Raw genomic sequence first — 18719 nt, forward strand, 5'->3', positions numbered from 1 at the left:
TCTCACAGACTTGATCACAAGTGCTTGATGTGACCACATTTCATACATTCAGAAAAGCATATAAAATCCCATATCTGGGAGTATGTGGTTATTTGCCTGTGCCTCTAGAAACATAGCTCAGGTCCATTAAGATGGTGTTTATTCTTAGCTGAAACTATGATCTGTTTGTTTATAATGGCATGTACACCAAATCATTGCTGAGATTCATAAGTGTCCAAATGGTTAGTTATATGATCAGTGTCTACTTTGTTACATCTCGTGAAGCATTTCTGTGATGAAGATATTAATGTTCCATGTATTTCAAAAAATTTTCTGTAAGGGTGTTTTCAGTTAGGTCTATAATGTTGTATTATCATTCACTTAATTATTTTATTTTTGTTCATGGAGTGTTGAACTCTTTTTATTGTGAAGTTGAAAGAGAAAGTTTTCCTGCAGGTGCTTTTGAAAACTGTAAATTTTACAGTTTCTCAGTATAATGTTTATATGTGTTTCTAGTTCATCCTCTGGCTCCCACCGACAGCCTGGGCCTCATGCAGTTGAGGTGGACAGTAGTGTCTTCCTGGACTTGCCACTGGAACCAGCAACTGAAGCCAGTGTCCACAGTATAGCTCAACAACAGCTGCTGCCAGTAGGTCGTGTTAGGTGTGGCATGTGGGCATCATTTGCACTTGCCACAGTTTTTGTGGCAGGAGCAAAATTCTATTTTGATCATGAGGTACAGTATTTTGCAACAGAATCTGTGCTGAATTATATACTGAGTCTTATTATGTACATATTATTCTATTTTTCTACATTAGTGTGTAAGACAGGCCTAATGATCTATGCCAGATGATAAATAATAATTCATAAGATAAATGAACAACTGTGTTTTGGGAAAAACTTGTTTTAGGATTATAAATGGGCTTATCACAAAAATGGAAGCAACAGACAAAAAATGAAGATAGGTAAATCATTCTTATCTAGATGAATGTGGGTGAATCAGATAGTCTCTAGTTTTGTAATCTTTGTTTTTCTTTCCAGCATCAGCACCTAAGAGTGTCAGTCAGGCGAAACGAGGAATATTTTGAGGAAAAAATGGAGGGTAGTTGCGTATTAGGGAGAGGATTGGGGAGGCTTAGGATGTGTGGAACAAGTAGTCAGCAGGGAAGTACTGGGAATCAAGAAATTGTATTTGGATGATATTAGGGACAGTTGCATAACTGTGGATTATTAGTGGTAACAAAACTGGATGGGCAGAAGACAGAGCATATGCAAGAGAAGAAATAAATATTACTGATCTTACATTCATAACTCCCTTCCCCTCAACTATGCAGCCATAAATAACAACACTTTCCAAGCACAGGCCTTTCTAAACCATATCCGTCCCTACTACAAAGACTGTTTATTCCATAACAGAAGTTACCTGGACCCTGTCTTTAGATTGAGCTTCTGCTGCTTCAAGATCCAAACAACTTTCTCAGCACCGTCTGGAAAACCTATCAAAACTACTTATATTTTACTCCTTCCTATGAGAATGACTACCCGCCAGATCATTTATCATTCCCATGTAACATCACTCCTCCTTTATTTGACTATACACCACAAACCTTCCTTTATCAACTTCTTATAATTGTCAGACTCTGTCTTCTTCATCTAATCCATTCCTGCATCCATATAACCTTCTTTCAAACCACTCCCTCGACACTCAACACTGTCAGCAATGTTTTCTATAAACCTTGTGCCAACAGAAGTCTAAGTCCCTTCATAAGGCATTGCATTGAGCCCAAGACCCAGGCTTAACCATGCTAGACTTGACAAGGGCTCCTATTCTTTCATGTTTTCTTAAGAAGTAGCATTCTTTTGTCACCTACCTTACTAACCAAGCCCACCCAAAGAACTTATTGAATTTTGTGTTGTTCCATCCTCTCTCAAGTTGTGAGGCCTCCCCACCAGAAATTCCAAATTTCCAACTTGTCTTCACCTTCTTGCCCCAAACGAGGTATTTGACAACACCACTTACGAACTTTGCATTAAGTTCACTTTCCCAGGATCATGAAGACTCTTCAAAACATTAAACCTATCCCAAAACCTATGTACTTAATCCATCTACCAGTGATCATCCACAGTTGTACTTAACACCTGTATAGAGTGTATCATAATTAATAGTGTAAGTGCATACAGTTGAATATATATGATAAAAAAAGTCTCAGTAAACACAGGTCACAAATGAAACCCTTTTGAGATAATTGTGACTTCATTGTTACCAGCCACCACTGACTTTTTTCTGTGTAGAAGTCACCTGAGTTTAGGAAAGGTAACAATACTGTACAACATTAAGAAAAACATGCAGGTGTTTTGAATAAACACAATAGTTATATAACTACTCATCGTTAAAGGAATTGTTCAAAGTGTTGTCCGTGTACCCAGATGCAGGCCTCCACCAGTCCATGCAATGAGTTTCGAATCCTTTCAAAGATACCTGGATCATTTCAAAATTCTTTACAAGCATTGACAAGTTTCTGTTCCAATTCTTCAATAGTATTAACCTTTAAGGTGGCTCCAAACACAAAAATCGATAGGGTTCAGATAAGCTGATCTTGGAGACCATGGTACATGTTCTCTTTGCCCAATCAGTCTTTGTAAATATTGTCTTATCATAGCAGCAAAATGTGCCAGTGCTCCATCATGCGTATACCACCTCCTCTGGAGATGCTGTAGAAGGCAACGTCCTCAAGCAGTCCTGCAAGATGATGATGCACAAACCAAGGATTAGAGTTTGTTTGGTAACATATATAGCCCAATAAAATGATCACCTGGTACCCCTAACCACACATTCAGTGGGAAATGTTACTGATATGGGGACATACACAGCATATGGGTTGGGGACTAGATGACCCCAAACATGAGAATTAATTAAACACAGACATCACAAGTGAACCCTACTTTGTCTGTAAATGAAATGTAACTGTCAAACATAGGGTTGCCTACAGCTTGTTGTTGCATCCACTGGCAGAACATGTTTGTCAAGATTTCTGGAGAGTGTTCAACTGTTCCCAGCACTATATTTTCAAGCACATGCAGGCATACCCACTCCCACAGCATGTGCCTATCTCCGACTTTCTTGGAAGTATTGATGCACCCATGTAAAAGTGCTACTCTCGGAGTGTCTTTGGGTAGGGTATGGTTCTTGGAACAAGCATGCAGCCTCCTGTGCATTGCCATTAGCACTACTATACAGAAATGCATATCTGCATACTCCTCATTGCTGTATGTTCCATGTCACCCCAACTACTCATACAACTCAACTTACGCTCCACAAACAAGTGACATGAATAGCACTCTGTACGTGTTCTTTAGTGTCATATCCATTCTGTTTACAACTCCAGCAGGTTTCAAAAATGTAATCCAGGATCCAGGACTACACTGTGGACTGGCATGTTGCTTTTTTTTTGTTTGTTTTCCCCCCTCACACACACACACACACACACACACACACACAGAATCACATCAGTAGTGGCTGGTAACCACAAATTCGTGATTGTCTCGCAGGTGGTTCATTTACAGACCTATGCTTCCTGTGACCTTTTTGCTTCTACTATCATGTATTTTTAACTGTATGTGTTTACACCATTAATTATGATGCACTCTGTATATTGCTGACATTCAAAAATGCTACAGGAAGTGAGAGTTATCTATATATTCTGACGACAGGCAAAGACAGCCAGTACCCTCCCTAAACACTTCATAAATGTCTTTCCCACACCATCTCTTTCCATGACCCTCGACAAACGAAAGCTGCTGCTAATGAGCCACTGACCAAAATTCCTCTTATTACCCAATACCACACATGCCTAGAAAAATCCAACCACTTCCTTCGGCAGGAAATAATATTTAGATACTTTTCTTGTTTTTTAACCAGTTTCATCCAGAGAACAACATCAGGTGACAAAATTCATCAACAGTCTTGCTACTAACTCCAAGTTATGACTCAAGGAGTTTAATCATCTTACACAGTGTTAAGGCTAATATGGTGATTAGCAACTGTTCTTTTCATAATATAATTCAAAACATGAACACTTTGAGGACCAGCCACAAAGAAAAATTATGGGCAGGAACACCAGCCATTTATGCATTTACTTAAATTTTGACTTTCACATTTGTATTTGACATGTCTTAAAAGGTAAGACTTGCTGTAAAAGACCAAGCTTCAAGGTTAATTTTTCATGTTTATAGTTTGACTCTTACACAGAAGATTACAGCAACCAGCCACTTTTTACAGTGCTAATTATTCACTTAAACAGCACTGTGATGTGAAGACTTGTCTTGACATACTGATTTGTTTAATTTTTTTTTTTTTTTGCATGAAACATTTTTCTCACAAACTCTACAATATAAAACAATTCCGTCATATGTAAATGTTCCATGATGGTCAGCTATCCATGAAACTACATTTATTTTTTCAGGCAGCATGGTACACAATACATTACACATTGTGTGACTAAATGCTTGCATAGCTTAATTTCATTGTTGTCGACACATACAATATGTCAACAGAGAGGATTAACCACCAATGTGGTTGGAGGAGCATTGACTATGTTTGCCTGTTCCTGTTCCTCTTCTGTAATGATTTCGCTAGGTAGTGGCTTCTTGGTCAGTGATTGCATGCAGTTCTGGGTCACGGTCGATCTGTGTGACATCAAAACTAGAGGGAGCTAGAGACTGCATGTCTAAATTTTTAAAATATTGTAAACATAGAGTGAAAATATGTGCCATCACTAGTTTTTAGTTAAAATTTTCAAAACCTGTGAAAAGGAGCCAAATATGCAAATGCATATGCAACATGCAAATGCACACGAGGTGGAACCCAAAATTTTCGGGATTGTTGCTGCCATCTGGAAAGTAGTAGTAGTAGTAGATCTTTGCACCGCTAGGTAGCGAGAGCTGCATATCTGATGAGTCAGTGTGCAGACTGGAACTCAGCTGGGAGGACGGGTTGCGTATCGGCAGTGGTTTCTGTAATACTCTGTGTTTGGTGTGTGGCAATTTTATGATGCATCTGCGAACACAATAGTGCGTGTCTATCAAATTCTGTGTGAGACCCTTGCAATGATTCAACAAGTGCTTGAGGGACAGAGCATAAGCCATACGCTTGTGTTTGAGTGGCATGCTCGGTTTAGAGCCGGCCATACAGACGTCGAAGATGATGCTCACACTGGAAGTCCCATTAGGCGCACAACACCAGACATTGTTGCAAAAATTCAAAAGTTGGTTTGTGCGGATCAATGTCGATCCATTCAAGATCTTGTGGATGAACTGGGTATTGGTTATGGACCATGTCAACAGATGTTGACTTATGAATTGGGCATGCATTGTGTCGCCACAGAATTTGTGTCAAGGATCTTGAGTGCCGATCAGAAGGCACAGTGTGTTGAAGTGTGCACGGACCTTCGTCAGACTGCATCAGATGATCCAACCTTCTTGTCACGGGTTATCACCGGTGACGAGAGCTGGATTTACAGTTATGACCCAGAGACAAAGCAACTATCATCCCAGTGGAAGAAACCCGGGCTCTCAATGACCAAAAAGCGAGACAGGTGAAGAGCAAAATGAAGAGCATGGTCATCGTTTTCTTTGATGCCAAGGGAATTGTGCACAAAGAATTTGCCCCACCCAACCAAACAGTGAATTCCACATACTACTGTGAAGTTTTGTGATGGCTCCATGAAAATGTGTGGCGAGGACGGCCTGAACTTTGGCATCGAGGAAACTGGGTGCTGCATCACGACGTGTCCTGTCACACGCCCTTGCTCACCAGGACCTTTTTGGCAAAAAACAAAATGGTGGTTGTACCCCACCCACCATACTCGCTAGATTTGGCACCTTGCGACCTCGTGCTGTTGCAAAAACTGAAACTCAAGTTGAAAGTCCGTCAGTTTGACACTCTAGAGAGTATTCAAGAAGCATCGCTGGTGGTGATAAACACCCTCAAAGAACAGGACATCCAGAAAACGTTTGACCAATGGCAGAAGCACTGGGACCAATGCGGTTGGTTGGGAGCTACTTCGAGGGTGATGGTGACAATTAGTGCAAAGGTAAGGTTTTCAACAGATGGCAGCACCAGTCTCGAAAATTTTGGATAACACCTCGTAAATCTGGTCTCTACTTACGACGTTTCAGTATCCTATTATATATATAGCCTGCACTGCAACCTTTGGAGAACTGTCAGTTAATTACAGCCACCGGATATTAATACTAATAATCCATAGAAGGGAGAACCGATAGAGGTACTCAGGGTACCCTCCGCCACACACCGTCAGGTGGCTTGCGGAGTACGGATGTAGATGTAGATGTAGATGTAGATAGTTTCACCATTGCTGCTGAGGGCCTTTTCTGGTCCCACCCTCCCACTCCAAAATATTTATTTAACTCTTCCTCGTGCCTACTCATAACTCCCTCCCCTTCCCACCGCTCCACTCTTACCTTTCTCTATCCATCCACTCTCTTAGTCTTCTGTCCTGACAACCACTTAGCAGTTGGTACATTTTGTGACTGCCTGTGTGTGTGTGTGGGGGGGGGGGGGGGGGGGCAGTCAAATGTTGGCTTGTCAAGGCAGGATAATGAAAGATTAAAACATAGCTTGTCAGTATCTGATCTTTGTGTGTGCTTGTCCACAATATGCATTCCACCTAAAGCTGAATAGTTGCTGATCCTCATTATACAAATGAATTGTCAGATGTTTCATAGCTACTGAACATCTGTTGAATGTAGACTAGCAGAGTTCCTCTTGTTTCTTTTTCCTGTTCCTTTTCTGTCCTTTTGTTTCTCTTCCTTGTTCTTCTCCTTTTTTTACTGCTTTCCAAATGAAAGAAACGTGTTTTATCTTTTTTGAATATTTCTTTTTGCTAGCATTTTTTAACACGATATGTAGAGAAGCTAAGTCTATTACATTACAGTTCCAGTTTATGAGTGACAAGATTCACTATTAAGAACCCAGCCGTATTTCCCTCTTGCTAATCAATAATATTTTGTCCAGAAGATCAACAATTGAAATGGCTTGAATATCACACTGGTATTGTATTCAGGAAGAGTGATGTTTAAATTCCTATACAGTCATCCTGCTGCAGCTTTTTGCAGTTTTATCTGAATATATTACACAAATGCTGGAATGGGTCCTTAAGAAAGACCATACTCAGTTTCCATCCGACTTTTATCCACGTGAAGTAATGTTCCATGTTTCATGACTTTGATACCATGTGAAGTTTTCCTCGGCGTTTCTATCCCGGGATCACAGGAAAAAAATCTCTGAAACTTACTGATAACTAAAATGGAACCAAGTTATAAGAGATCTACAATGCAGTGACAGATTAGGTTTGCAGTTCAGTGCAGTATAGATCAGAACTGGAAAAAGAAACACTCAGCCATAATACTTTTGTTCTGAAGACGTCACATGAGAGAATTCTTCTGGCAGTCATCCAGGTAGTCTTAAGGAAGCTAGATATGCTTGAAAATTTCATTGATGAAAGCTGATTTAAGAGGATGACTGAGTAAACTGAGAAGTTTTCTTTTTTAAAATATCCGTACATGATTTCCATTATTGTGTTCTGTATAGTGGTATTTACTCTATCACTCCTTAGTAAACTGCAGGGTTGCATATAATTTGCAAGAATCATGATGTTAAAATGAAGAAACTCATTTTATAGAAGGACACCACAGCAGTCCATCATGACTCAGAGATTATAGCTGTGCATACATTACTGGATTTAACATACAGGGTGTTTCACGATTCATGTTATGCACTTGTAGAGGTTGCAGAGGGGTCTTAGTAGATCAAGTTTTACATAGGAACCCATGTCCAGAAACATCATCCAGCGAAGTTACAAAGCATCAGAGTTGTAGGTGCCAGCACCTGCAAATGTATGTGTATATGGAGTAATTTCATGACGATATTAAAAACTTTCTAGGATGATGGAGAAGGAGGTAAGGGTTCCTGTACCAAAAGAGAATGAATCAAAAGTTAGAAGCAAAAACTGTGTTAATACTTCTGATAGTGGAATACGTGTAGTGGTACTATTGTTGCTAAGCTTGTAGCACAGGCAACTTTTCAGAGGGAGAAATGGCCAATAAACATGGGCTCTAAAATGCATACCTGAGGAGTTATTATGAGCACTTGTTCATCCCTAGTGTGAAATATGTCTCCTCTATTGAAGAAGTGCTTATAGCTCTAAGGTATGCATTCTGGAGCCCATGGTTACTAGACATTTTTCTTGTTTGTATCCATGCTACCACTTCTGAAAGTTGCCTACCCTACAATCTTAGCACTAACAGTACCAGTACACATATTCCACTGTCAGAGGTATTAGAACAGTTTTCACTTCTAACTTTCTATTCGTTCGTGTCTGGTACAGGGACCCTTAACTCATATTGATACATTTATCCTTCTCCATCGTCCTAGAAAGCTTGTAACATCATCACAGAATCACCCCATATGTACATACACTTACAGCCACAGACATCAGTAACTTTGATGCTCTCTACTGTCGTTGGATGACGTTTCTGGTCATCGGTTCCCATGTTAAACTTGATTTACGAAGCCCCTCTGCAACCTCAAGAAGTGTGTAACATGAATTGTGAACCATCCTGTATGAAGAAACTGAAATATGATATCATCATATACATTTGCAAGACTGACAAAGGATTGTGTGTGCCAAAAGAAGAGAACTGTACCGGATGTGAAGTTTATAGTTGAAACTGAACACACCGAGCGAGGTGGCGCAGTGGTTAGCACACTGGACTTGCATTCGGGAGGACGACGGTTCAATCCCGTCTCCAGCCATCCTGATTTAGGTTTTCCGTGGTTCCGTAAATCGCTTCAGGCAAATGCCGGGATGGTTCCTTTGAAAGGGCACAGCCGATTTCCTTCCCAATCCTTCCCTAACCCGAGCTTGCGCTCCGTCTCTAATGACCTCGTTGTCGACAGAACGTTAAACACTAACCACCACCACCACCACCACCACTGAAACTGAACATTTGTAGACTGGCAACTCTTTGAAAATGGTTCAAGTAAGGTCTGCAAAGTGTTTGATTTGCAAAAGAACTGTTTTCACAGCTGCTGGTCACACAGTTATGTCTGTCACTTTCTCCAATCCCAGACAAGCCATCACTCAGCGTGGGATGCTCATTCTTAGCTCTACAACTGTCTGTAATTAATCTCTTTCTTGCCACTCCACCACATTTGAAGTATATGCTGAACTTAAGGTTCTGAATGGAAAAAGGTATTAATCCTATCAAAATTCATCACCAGCTAATGAAAGCATCTGGATGAATAAATGTCCATAAGTGATGTAGGAAGTTCCTGTCTGGTTGCACTGAAATTCATAACAAAGAAAGAAGTAAGGAGACCATCATATTCTGAGAAAATTTTGTAGGTTGAACTAATCATGAGTCAAAATTTTGGGATTTCATTTGATGATCTCTTGCATTTTGGTTTCAGACTTTGACTGGAAAGGTGGAAGATGAGAAGGAGTGTGCAGGTGAGGCCACAAAGGACTGTGCATTGGCTCTTCTGATGAATTTATTTAGGGTTTTGCAGACAAAAACAACATATATAGGAATTCAGTTGTTTTAGGTCACAAAACTTTGGTATTTCAGTTCATACCACTGACTGTATTGCAGTGTCGTTGGTATTGTGTTGGTATTCCCCTTTGCCCAGGCCTCAAAAATTCAGACAAACACTGTCTGCAGCGACAGTCATAAAAACTGTATTTCGGAGTAAAACACTGCAATAGTTGACATTGGATATTGTAAGACACTTAGGCAATTCAGACAGTTTATATAGAAATGGAGAAGAAGGATATGATGCAAGAGTGTAGCTCTTCTCCATGACAAAGCTTGCTCCATATCACCTGTCAAATTGTCGCTCACCTGGAAGAGTTTGGTTAGGTCATCAACTGCCTGCAGTAGTATATTCCAGACATGGAAACTAATGACTACCATTTATTCAATAAATTGGAAGAACATTTAGTGAAAAGATGCTTGAGGAGCAGTAACAGAGTGAAAGCTGAGGTCCAGTTGTTGACATTGAATACAGGAAAATTAAAGAGACCTTTGGAGAAAAGAGAACCACTTGTATGAATATCAAGAGCTCAGATGGAAACCCAGTTCTTAGCAAAGAAGGAAAAGCAGAAATATGGAAGGAGTATATAGAGGGTCTATACAAGGGCGATATACTTGAGGACAATATTATGGAAATGGAAGAGCATGTAGATGAAGATGAAAGGGGAGATATGATACTGCGGGAAGAGTTTGGCAGTGCACTGAGAGCCCTGAGTCGAAACAAGACCCCGGGAGTAGACAACATTCCATTAGAACTACTGACAGCCTTGGGATAGCCAGTCCTGACAAAACTCTACCATCTGGTGAGCAAGATATATGAGACAGGCAAAATTCCCTCACACTTCAAGAAGATTATAATAATTCCAATCCCAAAGAAAGCAGGTGTTGACAGATGTGAAATTACTGAACTATCAGTTTAATAAGTCACAGCTGCAAAATACTAATATGAATTCTTTACAGACGAATGGAAAAACTAGTAGAAGCTGACCTCGGGGAAGATCAGTTTGGATTCCTTAGAAATATTGGAACACGTGAGGCAATACTGACCCTATGACTTATCTTGGAAGAGAGATTAAGGAAAGGCAAACCTACATTTATAGCATTTGTAGACTTAGAGAAAGCTTTTGACAATGTTGACTGGAATACTCTGTTTCAAATTCTGAAGGTGGCAGGGGTAAAATACAGGAAGCGAAAGGCTATTTACAATTTGTACAGAAACCAGATGGCAGTTATAAGAGTCGAGGGGCATAAAAGGGAAGCAGAGGTTGGGAAGGGAGTGAGACAGTGTTGTAGCCTCTCCCCAATGTTATTCAATCTGTATACTGAGCAAGCAGTAAAGGAAACAAAAGAAAAATTCAGAGTAGGTATTAAAATCCATGGAGAAAAAATAAAAACTTTGTGGTTTTCCGATGACATTGTAATTCGGTCAGAGATAGCAAAGGACTTGGAAGAGCAGTTGAATGGAATGGATAGTGTCTTGAAAGGAGGATATAAGATGAACATCAACAAAAGCAAAACAAGGATAGTGGAATGTAGTCGAATTAAGTCGGGGTGATACTGAGGGAATTAGATTAGGAAATGAGCCACTTAAAGTAGTAAAGGAGTTTTGCTATTTGGGGAGCAAAATAACTGGTCGAAGTAATGAGGATATAAAATGTAGAATGGAAATGGCAAGGAAAGCGTTTCTGAAGAAGAGAAATTTGTTAACATCGAGTATAGACTGAAGTCGTTTCTGAAAGTATTTGTGTGGAGTGTAGCCATGTATGGAAGTTAAACGTGGACAATAAATAGTTTAGACAAAAAGAGAATAGAAGCTTTCGAAATGTGGTGCTACAGAAGAATACTGAAGATTAGGTGGGTAGATCACATAACTAATGAGGAGGTATTGAATAGAATTGGGGGGAAGAGGAGCTTGTGGCACAACTTGACTAGGATAGGGAAGATGGGGCATATTCTGAGGCATCAAGGGATCACCAATTTAGTATTGGAGGGCAGCGTGGAGGGTAAAAATTGTAGAGGGAGATCAAGAGATGAATACATTAAACAGATTCAGAAGGATGTACTGTAGGTTGCAGTAGTTACTGTGAGATGAAGAAGGATAGAGTAACATGGAGAGCTGCATCAAACCAGTCTCAGGACTGAAGACCACAACAATAACAACATCATCATGATGATCTTAAGTTTTCATTTCAGTTTTTACGTAATGAGACATCTAGCCTAGCCCAGATCACTCTTTTCTCCCTATATTGCTTCTATGATTTATTGATTTTTTTTATTTATTCGTCCAGTTTTATCATACAGCATGAACTGTACAATTGATATTGGACAGGTCAAAGAAAAGTTGCAATAATACATAGTACTTGCAATTAGTAGGCAAATTAAAATTTGCTACTTGTTATTATAATTTAATTAAGTTTTTTTTTGTTTTATATTCGGAAATTCTTTTACAGAATAGAAACAGTGCTTTATTAGAAATGCCTTTAGTTTAATTTTAAATATTTGATACACAGCAATTTTTATTCTATCAGGTATCTTATTATGTAATATTACACTGATGTTAATTATGCTCCTCTGATAGCCTGTTGTTCTGTGATGTTTTTGGTATATATTTGATTCCCCTCTGGTTCAATAATTGTGTTCATTTTTGTTCTGCAGTAGTTTGCTTGTTTTCAAGAGGTAGTCACTAGCGAATAAGGCAAATGAATAAACTTGGAACATTCAGAACATCGAGCTCAGTAAAATAAGACTACAGGGCGCTATCTTTTTAAGCCTGTAAGTTATTTGTAGAGCTCTTTTTTTGATTTCTAAAAACCTTTATGCTATAAGTTAAGTGTCCTCAGAAAACGATCCCATATAGAAGCAGTGAGAGTGGAATTACACAGAATATGCCTGCAGTACTGTTTTGTTTGTTGTTGACTTTAATATTCTTAAACCATAGCATATGGTTGAGAGCCTTCTAGACAAGTTATTTATGTGTGAGTGAGTATTATTTCAGTTAACATATGGTGCTCTAAGCATTACAAGAAATTTTACATGATGGTATTACAAATCAGCTTCGTCAAGTCAAGAAAAACTCTTACTTCTGAAGAAAAATGCAATCAGTTGATTATGTGTCTCACAATTGTTTTATGTATCCTTGATAATGTAATCAAACGAAGAAGGAATGCAACTTCTAATCATAAGATACAACCATGACTGAAAGATAAGTAAAGGAAATTCTCGAACATGAACTTTCTTCTTCTGGCAATGAATTGGAAGCAGCAGTAGATACCCACTTTCAAATTGCTTTTCAGCAACTTGTGTTTTATCCTTCCTTTTTTCCAGTTTCATTCTTGCAATATGTGTGTGTGTGTGTGTGTGTGTGTGTGTGTGTGTGTGTGTAGGCCTTGCTCCAGTGTTAAAAGTATGGTAACTCAAGTAACTTTCGAATTCTGTCTCTGAGCTTGTTGGTATCAATTTTTTGCTTACTCATTGAACGCACTTTAGAAAATGTTAGATTGCTGTCATGTTGTGGGAATGGAAAGATGTTAGAAATGAATTAGTAAATATACTTTAAAGTGATAATTTTTCATTCTTTTTATGCTGTAGAAAAAAAGTATTAAGATCATAAACCACACCTAAAATTCCATAATTCAGATGCAGTGAAATTTCAGTTTGTTACAGAATCTCTGGAAGGGTCTGATCCAAAACAGAAGGTGAATCAAAATCAGAAGATTCTGATTTAGAGTCTGCATTCTCATGATCCTTTTACAGATTCCTCAGCAAAGTGGAGCTGCACTGCATCATTTATTTAATAAAAACCAAGAATTTTGTGTAGTTTTAAAATTTAAGAAACAGTTTTGTCTAAATTAAGACCCACAAAGCTTGCAGAGTAAATTTTGCCACGTCCTCATTTCTGTTGTGTATGTGAAATCATTTTTTCCCTTGTTTATTGCAGGGAGTACATGGTACTGGGCTGGAGGTGTTGGTGTTCTGTTCGTTGCTGGTTGTGTTCCTGCTTGCAGGTTGTACTGTGTCATTGTGTCGATCAAGAGTGACCCGGGAATTACTTTCAGCTGCAGTAGCATCAAGTGCTGTTCATGTCCAATCTGCCCAGGCTGTAGCAACTTCTTCATCAGCAACACCTGTCCACCAGACTCGTGAACGTCCTGTTGAAACAACGAGTGTGACAGTTCAGCAAGAAGTGGCTGAAAGGCAAGTGGTTGCCTTACCTTCGTCAAATACAGTCCAAGTTCCCGAACCACCTCCTCCACCCTACCATGTTGCAGTTCTGCTACCAGTTCAGCAGAGACCACATCCGCCTGGTGATGAGTCGCCTCCACCCTCATATGAGAAGGCTGTAAGCTAAAAATGAACCTGTGAACTTCTAAATCAGAAGCTTGAGTCATTCCTCTTTGTGCAATGAGTCATCATAGTACTGATATCATGATATAGTTTACTTTGAGAGAATGCTTTGATTTTCTCATCTATAGACTTCCATGAAATGAGTGAATCTCTTGTTGGCTAAAATAGTGTGGCTGGAAATATGTTGAATTTTCTACCTGTTTGACAAATATTTTTATGCATCGTCAAGAGAAATAGTTTGCATCAACACAGGAAGAAGTTTTGTGAATTGTTTGTGACTTGTGCAGTAAAACTGATAGCTAAGATTGCATTTGGTAAGCTAACTGTCTGTTGACTCATTTTATACCTCATTTTCAGTGTAGATTTGCATATTTGAGAGTACCAGTATACAGAATGACTATAATAGAAAGATGGGAACCATCACTCTGCCGAGTTCCCTCATGCTTTTTATTTAAATGATTGTTATTACACAAGTATTATTTACTTATTCCAGTCTCTCATGTCGATGACAGAAGTTTCCTGTGTTCAGACACTAGCCTTTCTTTCAAATTTTCACTTGTCAGTGTATACATTATTGTGCATGACTTGACTATTCTTATGCATTTAAAAACATCATGTGTATTACAGATATTAAGCTTGATTCTGTTCTGTGAACAGTTACATATATATTATTATTTACAGTTAAGTGGCTAAACATAAAAATAAAACAAAAGAAAATGAGTTGTAATGCCAAAGAAATGGGCGCATTTCCTCTATTTTATAATTAGCACTAAGTAATTTGTGAAAATCTTCACACTATTTCATTTTAATTGTTGATAGCATGCAAGAATGTTTGAATATGCAAGTTAAAATACTCGAAATTTGTGTATAGCTGTTGTGGGAAAATTTGTGAAATGGAATTATTTACCTGAAATGAAAGAAGAGAGATTTTTTGTGGTTAAGTACAATTTATTTTTTTGGCAAGAACAGAAATAGTTAATATTATCTTTTTTTTCATTTAATAGTATTAAGATGTGCAGTATATGTCACTTGTGTATTATATTTGCCCTTGATGAACACACAAATGTTTTAGGCCTTGTACATACACACAATGAATATATATGTTGATTTTTTAAAATTGGCTAAGATACTCAAACAATCGCAAAAACTACGCACAATTTTGTACAATTACATGGTAATAGTACTTACACTGTATTTTATCTTGCTTTAAAATGAAATTTCAGTTCTTTATGAGAGAACTGCTATTAATAAAGTGATAGAAGCAAGACAAACATATAAAGAATATGAGTGTGTAGAAAGGCTTCACTTCTGTTTGAGGAGCTAACATTTAACTGTAAACATGAAATATAGGTAGAGGAAGGAAAGAGAAAGGATGGGTGGGGAATTGTGACAGCTAGCCACCGAGAGCATTGCGGTAACGCAGTGGAGAAAGTTGAAAATTTGTCCCCAAGCATGACTCAAACCCTATGTACCGCTTCTCACGAATGGTTGCCTTAACCACATTGGCCATCTGGACACGGTCCCTGACTGACTCAAATTTCCAACTTATCACATGCTGTAATGCAGCCTCCCTAATCCATTAAACTCACTACTCACAAATTCTGATTTCCGTAGTAGTTTGGATGATATTTGTGCATTCCCACTGGAACAAACATCGAGAAACCACTACCCTCTTTTTCAAATATATAACATTTAAGAGTTTTACAACAAGGGCAGTTGTGACTGTGAAGCCAGTTGACAGCTCTCATAAAAATTTGTGTCACATTTTTATGTTGATTTCAGTGCGGAACCAGAACAATAGCATACTGTCAGATTTCAGTCCCAATAAATGTATTTAATTATAACGTAATTGAAATACTAACACCAAAATTCCAGACATGTTACAAAATTATGTGTTATGTTGGAAAGAAATAGCCTGTTTTGTCCTTTTCTCATTATTTTTAACATTAGAAAAGCCATGAGAATGACTTAAAAATTAAAACTTTCCGTTTTCAGTCAGTGAGAAAGCCATGGAATATTTTTGTACTGTTATTGGTTCACAGTTATTGTTCAGAACCCAGTGTTTTTAAATAACTGCCTTGGGATTTGTGCAGCTAAGATATGGGAAGTATGAAAACCAAATTATCAATATTGTGAGTGAAAATAATAAGAGAAAATGCATTTTTGTGTGAAACTTCCCCAACGTCTTACACAAAATAATCTGCATGTAGTAGCATGCAGGAGAATCTTTAAGAATGTGTCAAACATGTATATTTTATTCTTCCTTTTGATTAAAATACTGAAAAATCATTAGTTTCACTGGGAAGCTATTGACAGTATTTCCCAGAATGTTGATACTATTTGCACAGTTTGATTTCTCAGATCTTTGTGATCATTACTAGCCTGTAGTAAAATCACTCATCACCCTTTCACTATAAACTTTGCTGGCAAGCATTCCACTGACAGCTATCCAAGCATGTCTGGCGACCTTGTAGAGCACTTGCGGCAAAAGGCAAAGGACGCAGGTTGAGTCCCAGTTCACCACATGGTTTAAATCTGCAAGAAAGTTTCAAATCGTGTCACACATTGCTACAGAGTAAAATTCATTCTTGAAACAATCCCCTAGGCTGTGGGTAGGCCATTTCTCTGCAATATCCTTTCTTCTATATGTGCTAGTCCTGTTAGGTATCTAGGAGAACTTCTGTGAAGTTTGGAAGGTAGAAGAAGAGGTACAGTGGAAGCAGGGCTGTGAGGACAGATTGTGAGTTGTGCTTGTTAGAACATGTGTCCATGAAAGGCTAAGGTCCCAGATTCAACTCCCAGTTTTAATCTGCCAGAAAGTTTCAACTTCTTTGTTTCTTCGTGTTTTTTTTTCCCCCCTCCATTGGTAAGTTAGTGTTTCTTTGAGAAGTGTGCTCATTACATTCCACATTTATTTTGTAGATTCTTTACATTCAGTGAGAAGGACAGCATCATCAGTGAAACTTTTGTACCCTGTCCTGACATTTTTATTAGGCCCTTTCTTTTCTTTGCTTTCACTTCAGTTCTTCTCAGTGTATAATTGAAGGAGCACACTTTATAATTAATGTATTTGCCTTATTTCCTTATTTAAATATGTATGAGGTACAAATGTTAAAAATTCTACCTTGGCTGTATGTCACTCAATCCTTACATGAAAGATTTTTCTGTTTAGTCAGGTTATGAATTTTTCATGATTTATCTCAATATTCATCTACAAAATACAATATTCTGAACATCAAACAAGGGAAAATCCAGAATGGAATGTAACATTATTATGAAAAGAATAATTGGTACTCACCATGTAGAGGAGATGATGAGTCGCAGAGAGGCACAACAAAAGGACTGTCATCAAGTGAGCTTATGGACAACAATGCCTTCGCTGAAAACGATAGCATACCCACCATACACTCACACAAATGTAACTCTCACATACATTGCCACAGGCTGCTGAGGCCAGTGAGACTGTGGTGAAGTGTGTATGTGTGTGTGTTTGTGTGTTGTCTATTTCAATGAAGGCCTTGTTAGTGAAAAGCTCATTTACTAACAGTCTTTTTGTTCCTATCTGTCACTCAATATCTCCACTATATGGTGAGTAGCAACTATCTTTTCATAATATTGCTATATCCTGAACATCTTTACACATTACTGTTAATTAGGTAGTAACATTTAATTTTTTCTCCATACCACCTAGTGTATAAACCATGGAGAGATGAGGGAAACCTGATTGATGACTATTAATAATTTATATATGGTGTCCGTGCTTTCATGGAAGTATAGAGTGATGTTCAGCTGCTTTTTCTTGTGTTTCTTCTGCTTCACAAATTTTATTTCCATACTGAACAATTTCTCTGAAATCCACTGCTGCTGTCACTGCTGTTGGAGGTTGTTCAGCATGACACAGTAAATGCCATGTTTTTCATTTATTGTGAGTTAGATTAATCACATAAGGCAGTGATATGACAAAATTACAATCTGTACTTACCTACTGGAGACAAAATTCCAGTAATGCTGATTGACACATTTAAAACTGGAAAAACTAATTCTAGCATTCAGAATTATTTGTTCCATGCTCAGGGAGGAAGGCGGGAAAGATTAGACACATGAAATACATATGCAGGGTTTTCCTCCTAAAAGTCATCAGACACATTTTCTCTTATGGTTTGGCAGATATTTGCAATTTGCTTTTTCCAATGTGTAGCTGGAGGCAGACCAAACAAATAGTGCTTGTCGTGTCTTTCATGCAATGCCCAGTTTCAACAGGAAAAGCCAGTTTATTTCCCATTACAAACAAAAAATTTTTAAAGCAGAGTTTTGGATGCACATTTGATATAGATTTCCCAAATTCTACTAGTACCATATTCGTTTTATGAGTATGCATTATCAAGGACATTAAAACATAAAGAATAACTAGTACTCCTACAGTGATAGCACCATCCTTTCCTGTGCTAACTGCTGCCTCCATGCAGTAGTGCTGCTGGACTAGTTGTTACTCTTTGTTTTACTGCCCCTGTCAATACAAATAGGCAGAACAAATATTCATAGTCTAATTTGGGGCTGCTCTATTGAAAGGGCATGTAAAACTTCACCTTTCAAAATAATTTTGTTTCCACGTGAAATTACATAGTAGTATAATAATAGAATGTATGTGACCAACAGAATCTCAGCCCAGTTGTAAAATAAAATTTGATTTAATACGCACATCATTTTCAGGAATAATACTGATACGATAGTTCACTTAAATGTATATTAGAGCGGTTCTGAAAGAGGAAACAGCAAAAGCATTA

The 18719-nt window shown here is 38.2% G+C and overlaps 1 protein-coding gene across 5 annotated transcripts in view; it reads left to right on the forward strand.

The window, feature by feature from the left end:
- LOC126335974 (uncharacterized) overlaps positions 1-17789 on the forward strand; it is a 201595-nt gene extending 183806 nt beyond the window's left edge. For all 5 annotated transcript variants that reach the window (XM_049999483.1, XM_049999460.1, XM_049999468.1 and 2 more), the window contains exons 3-4: positions 496-715; positions 13529-17789. In XM_049999483.1, the coding sequence (XP_049855440.1) occupies positions 496-715; positions 13529-13939 (631 nt within the window). In that variant the 3' untranslated portion in view covers positions 13940-17789. The remainder of the gene's footprint in view (positions 1-495; positions 716-13528) is intronic.
- The last annotated feature ends 930 nt before the right edge of the window (positions 17790-18719 follow it).

The sequence above is a fragment of the Schistocerca gregaria genome, chromosome 1 (assembly GCF_023897955.1).
Source record: "Schistocerca gregaria isolate iqSchGreg1 chromosome 1, iqSchGreg1.2, whole genome shotgun sequence".
In the NCBI taxonomy this organism is placed as follows: domain Eukaryota; kingdom Metazoa; phylum Arthropoda; class Insecta; order Orthoptera; family Acrididae; genus Schistocerca; species Schistocerca gregaria.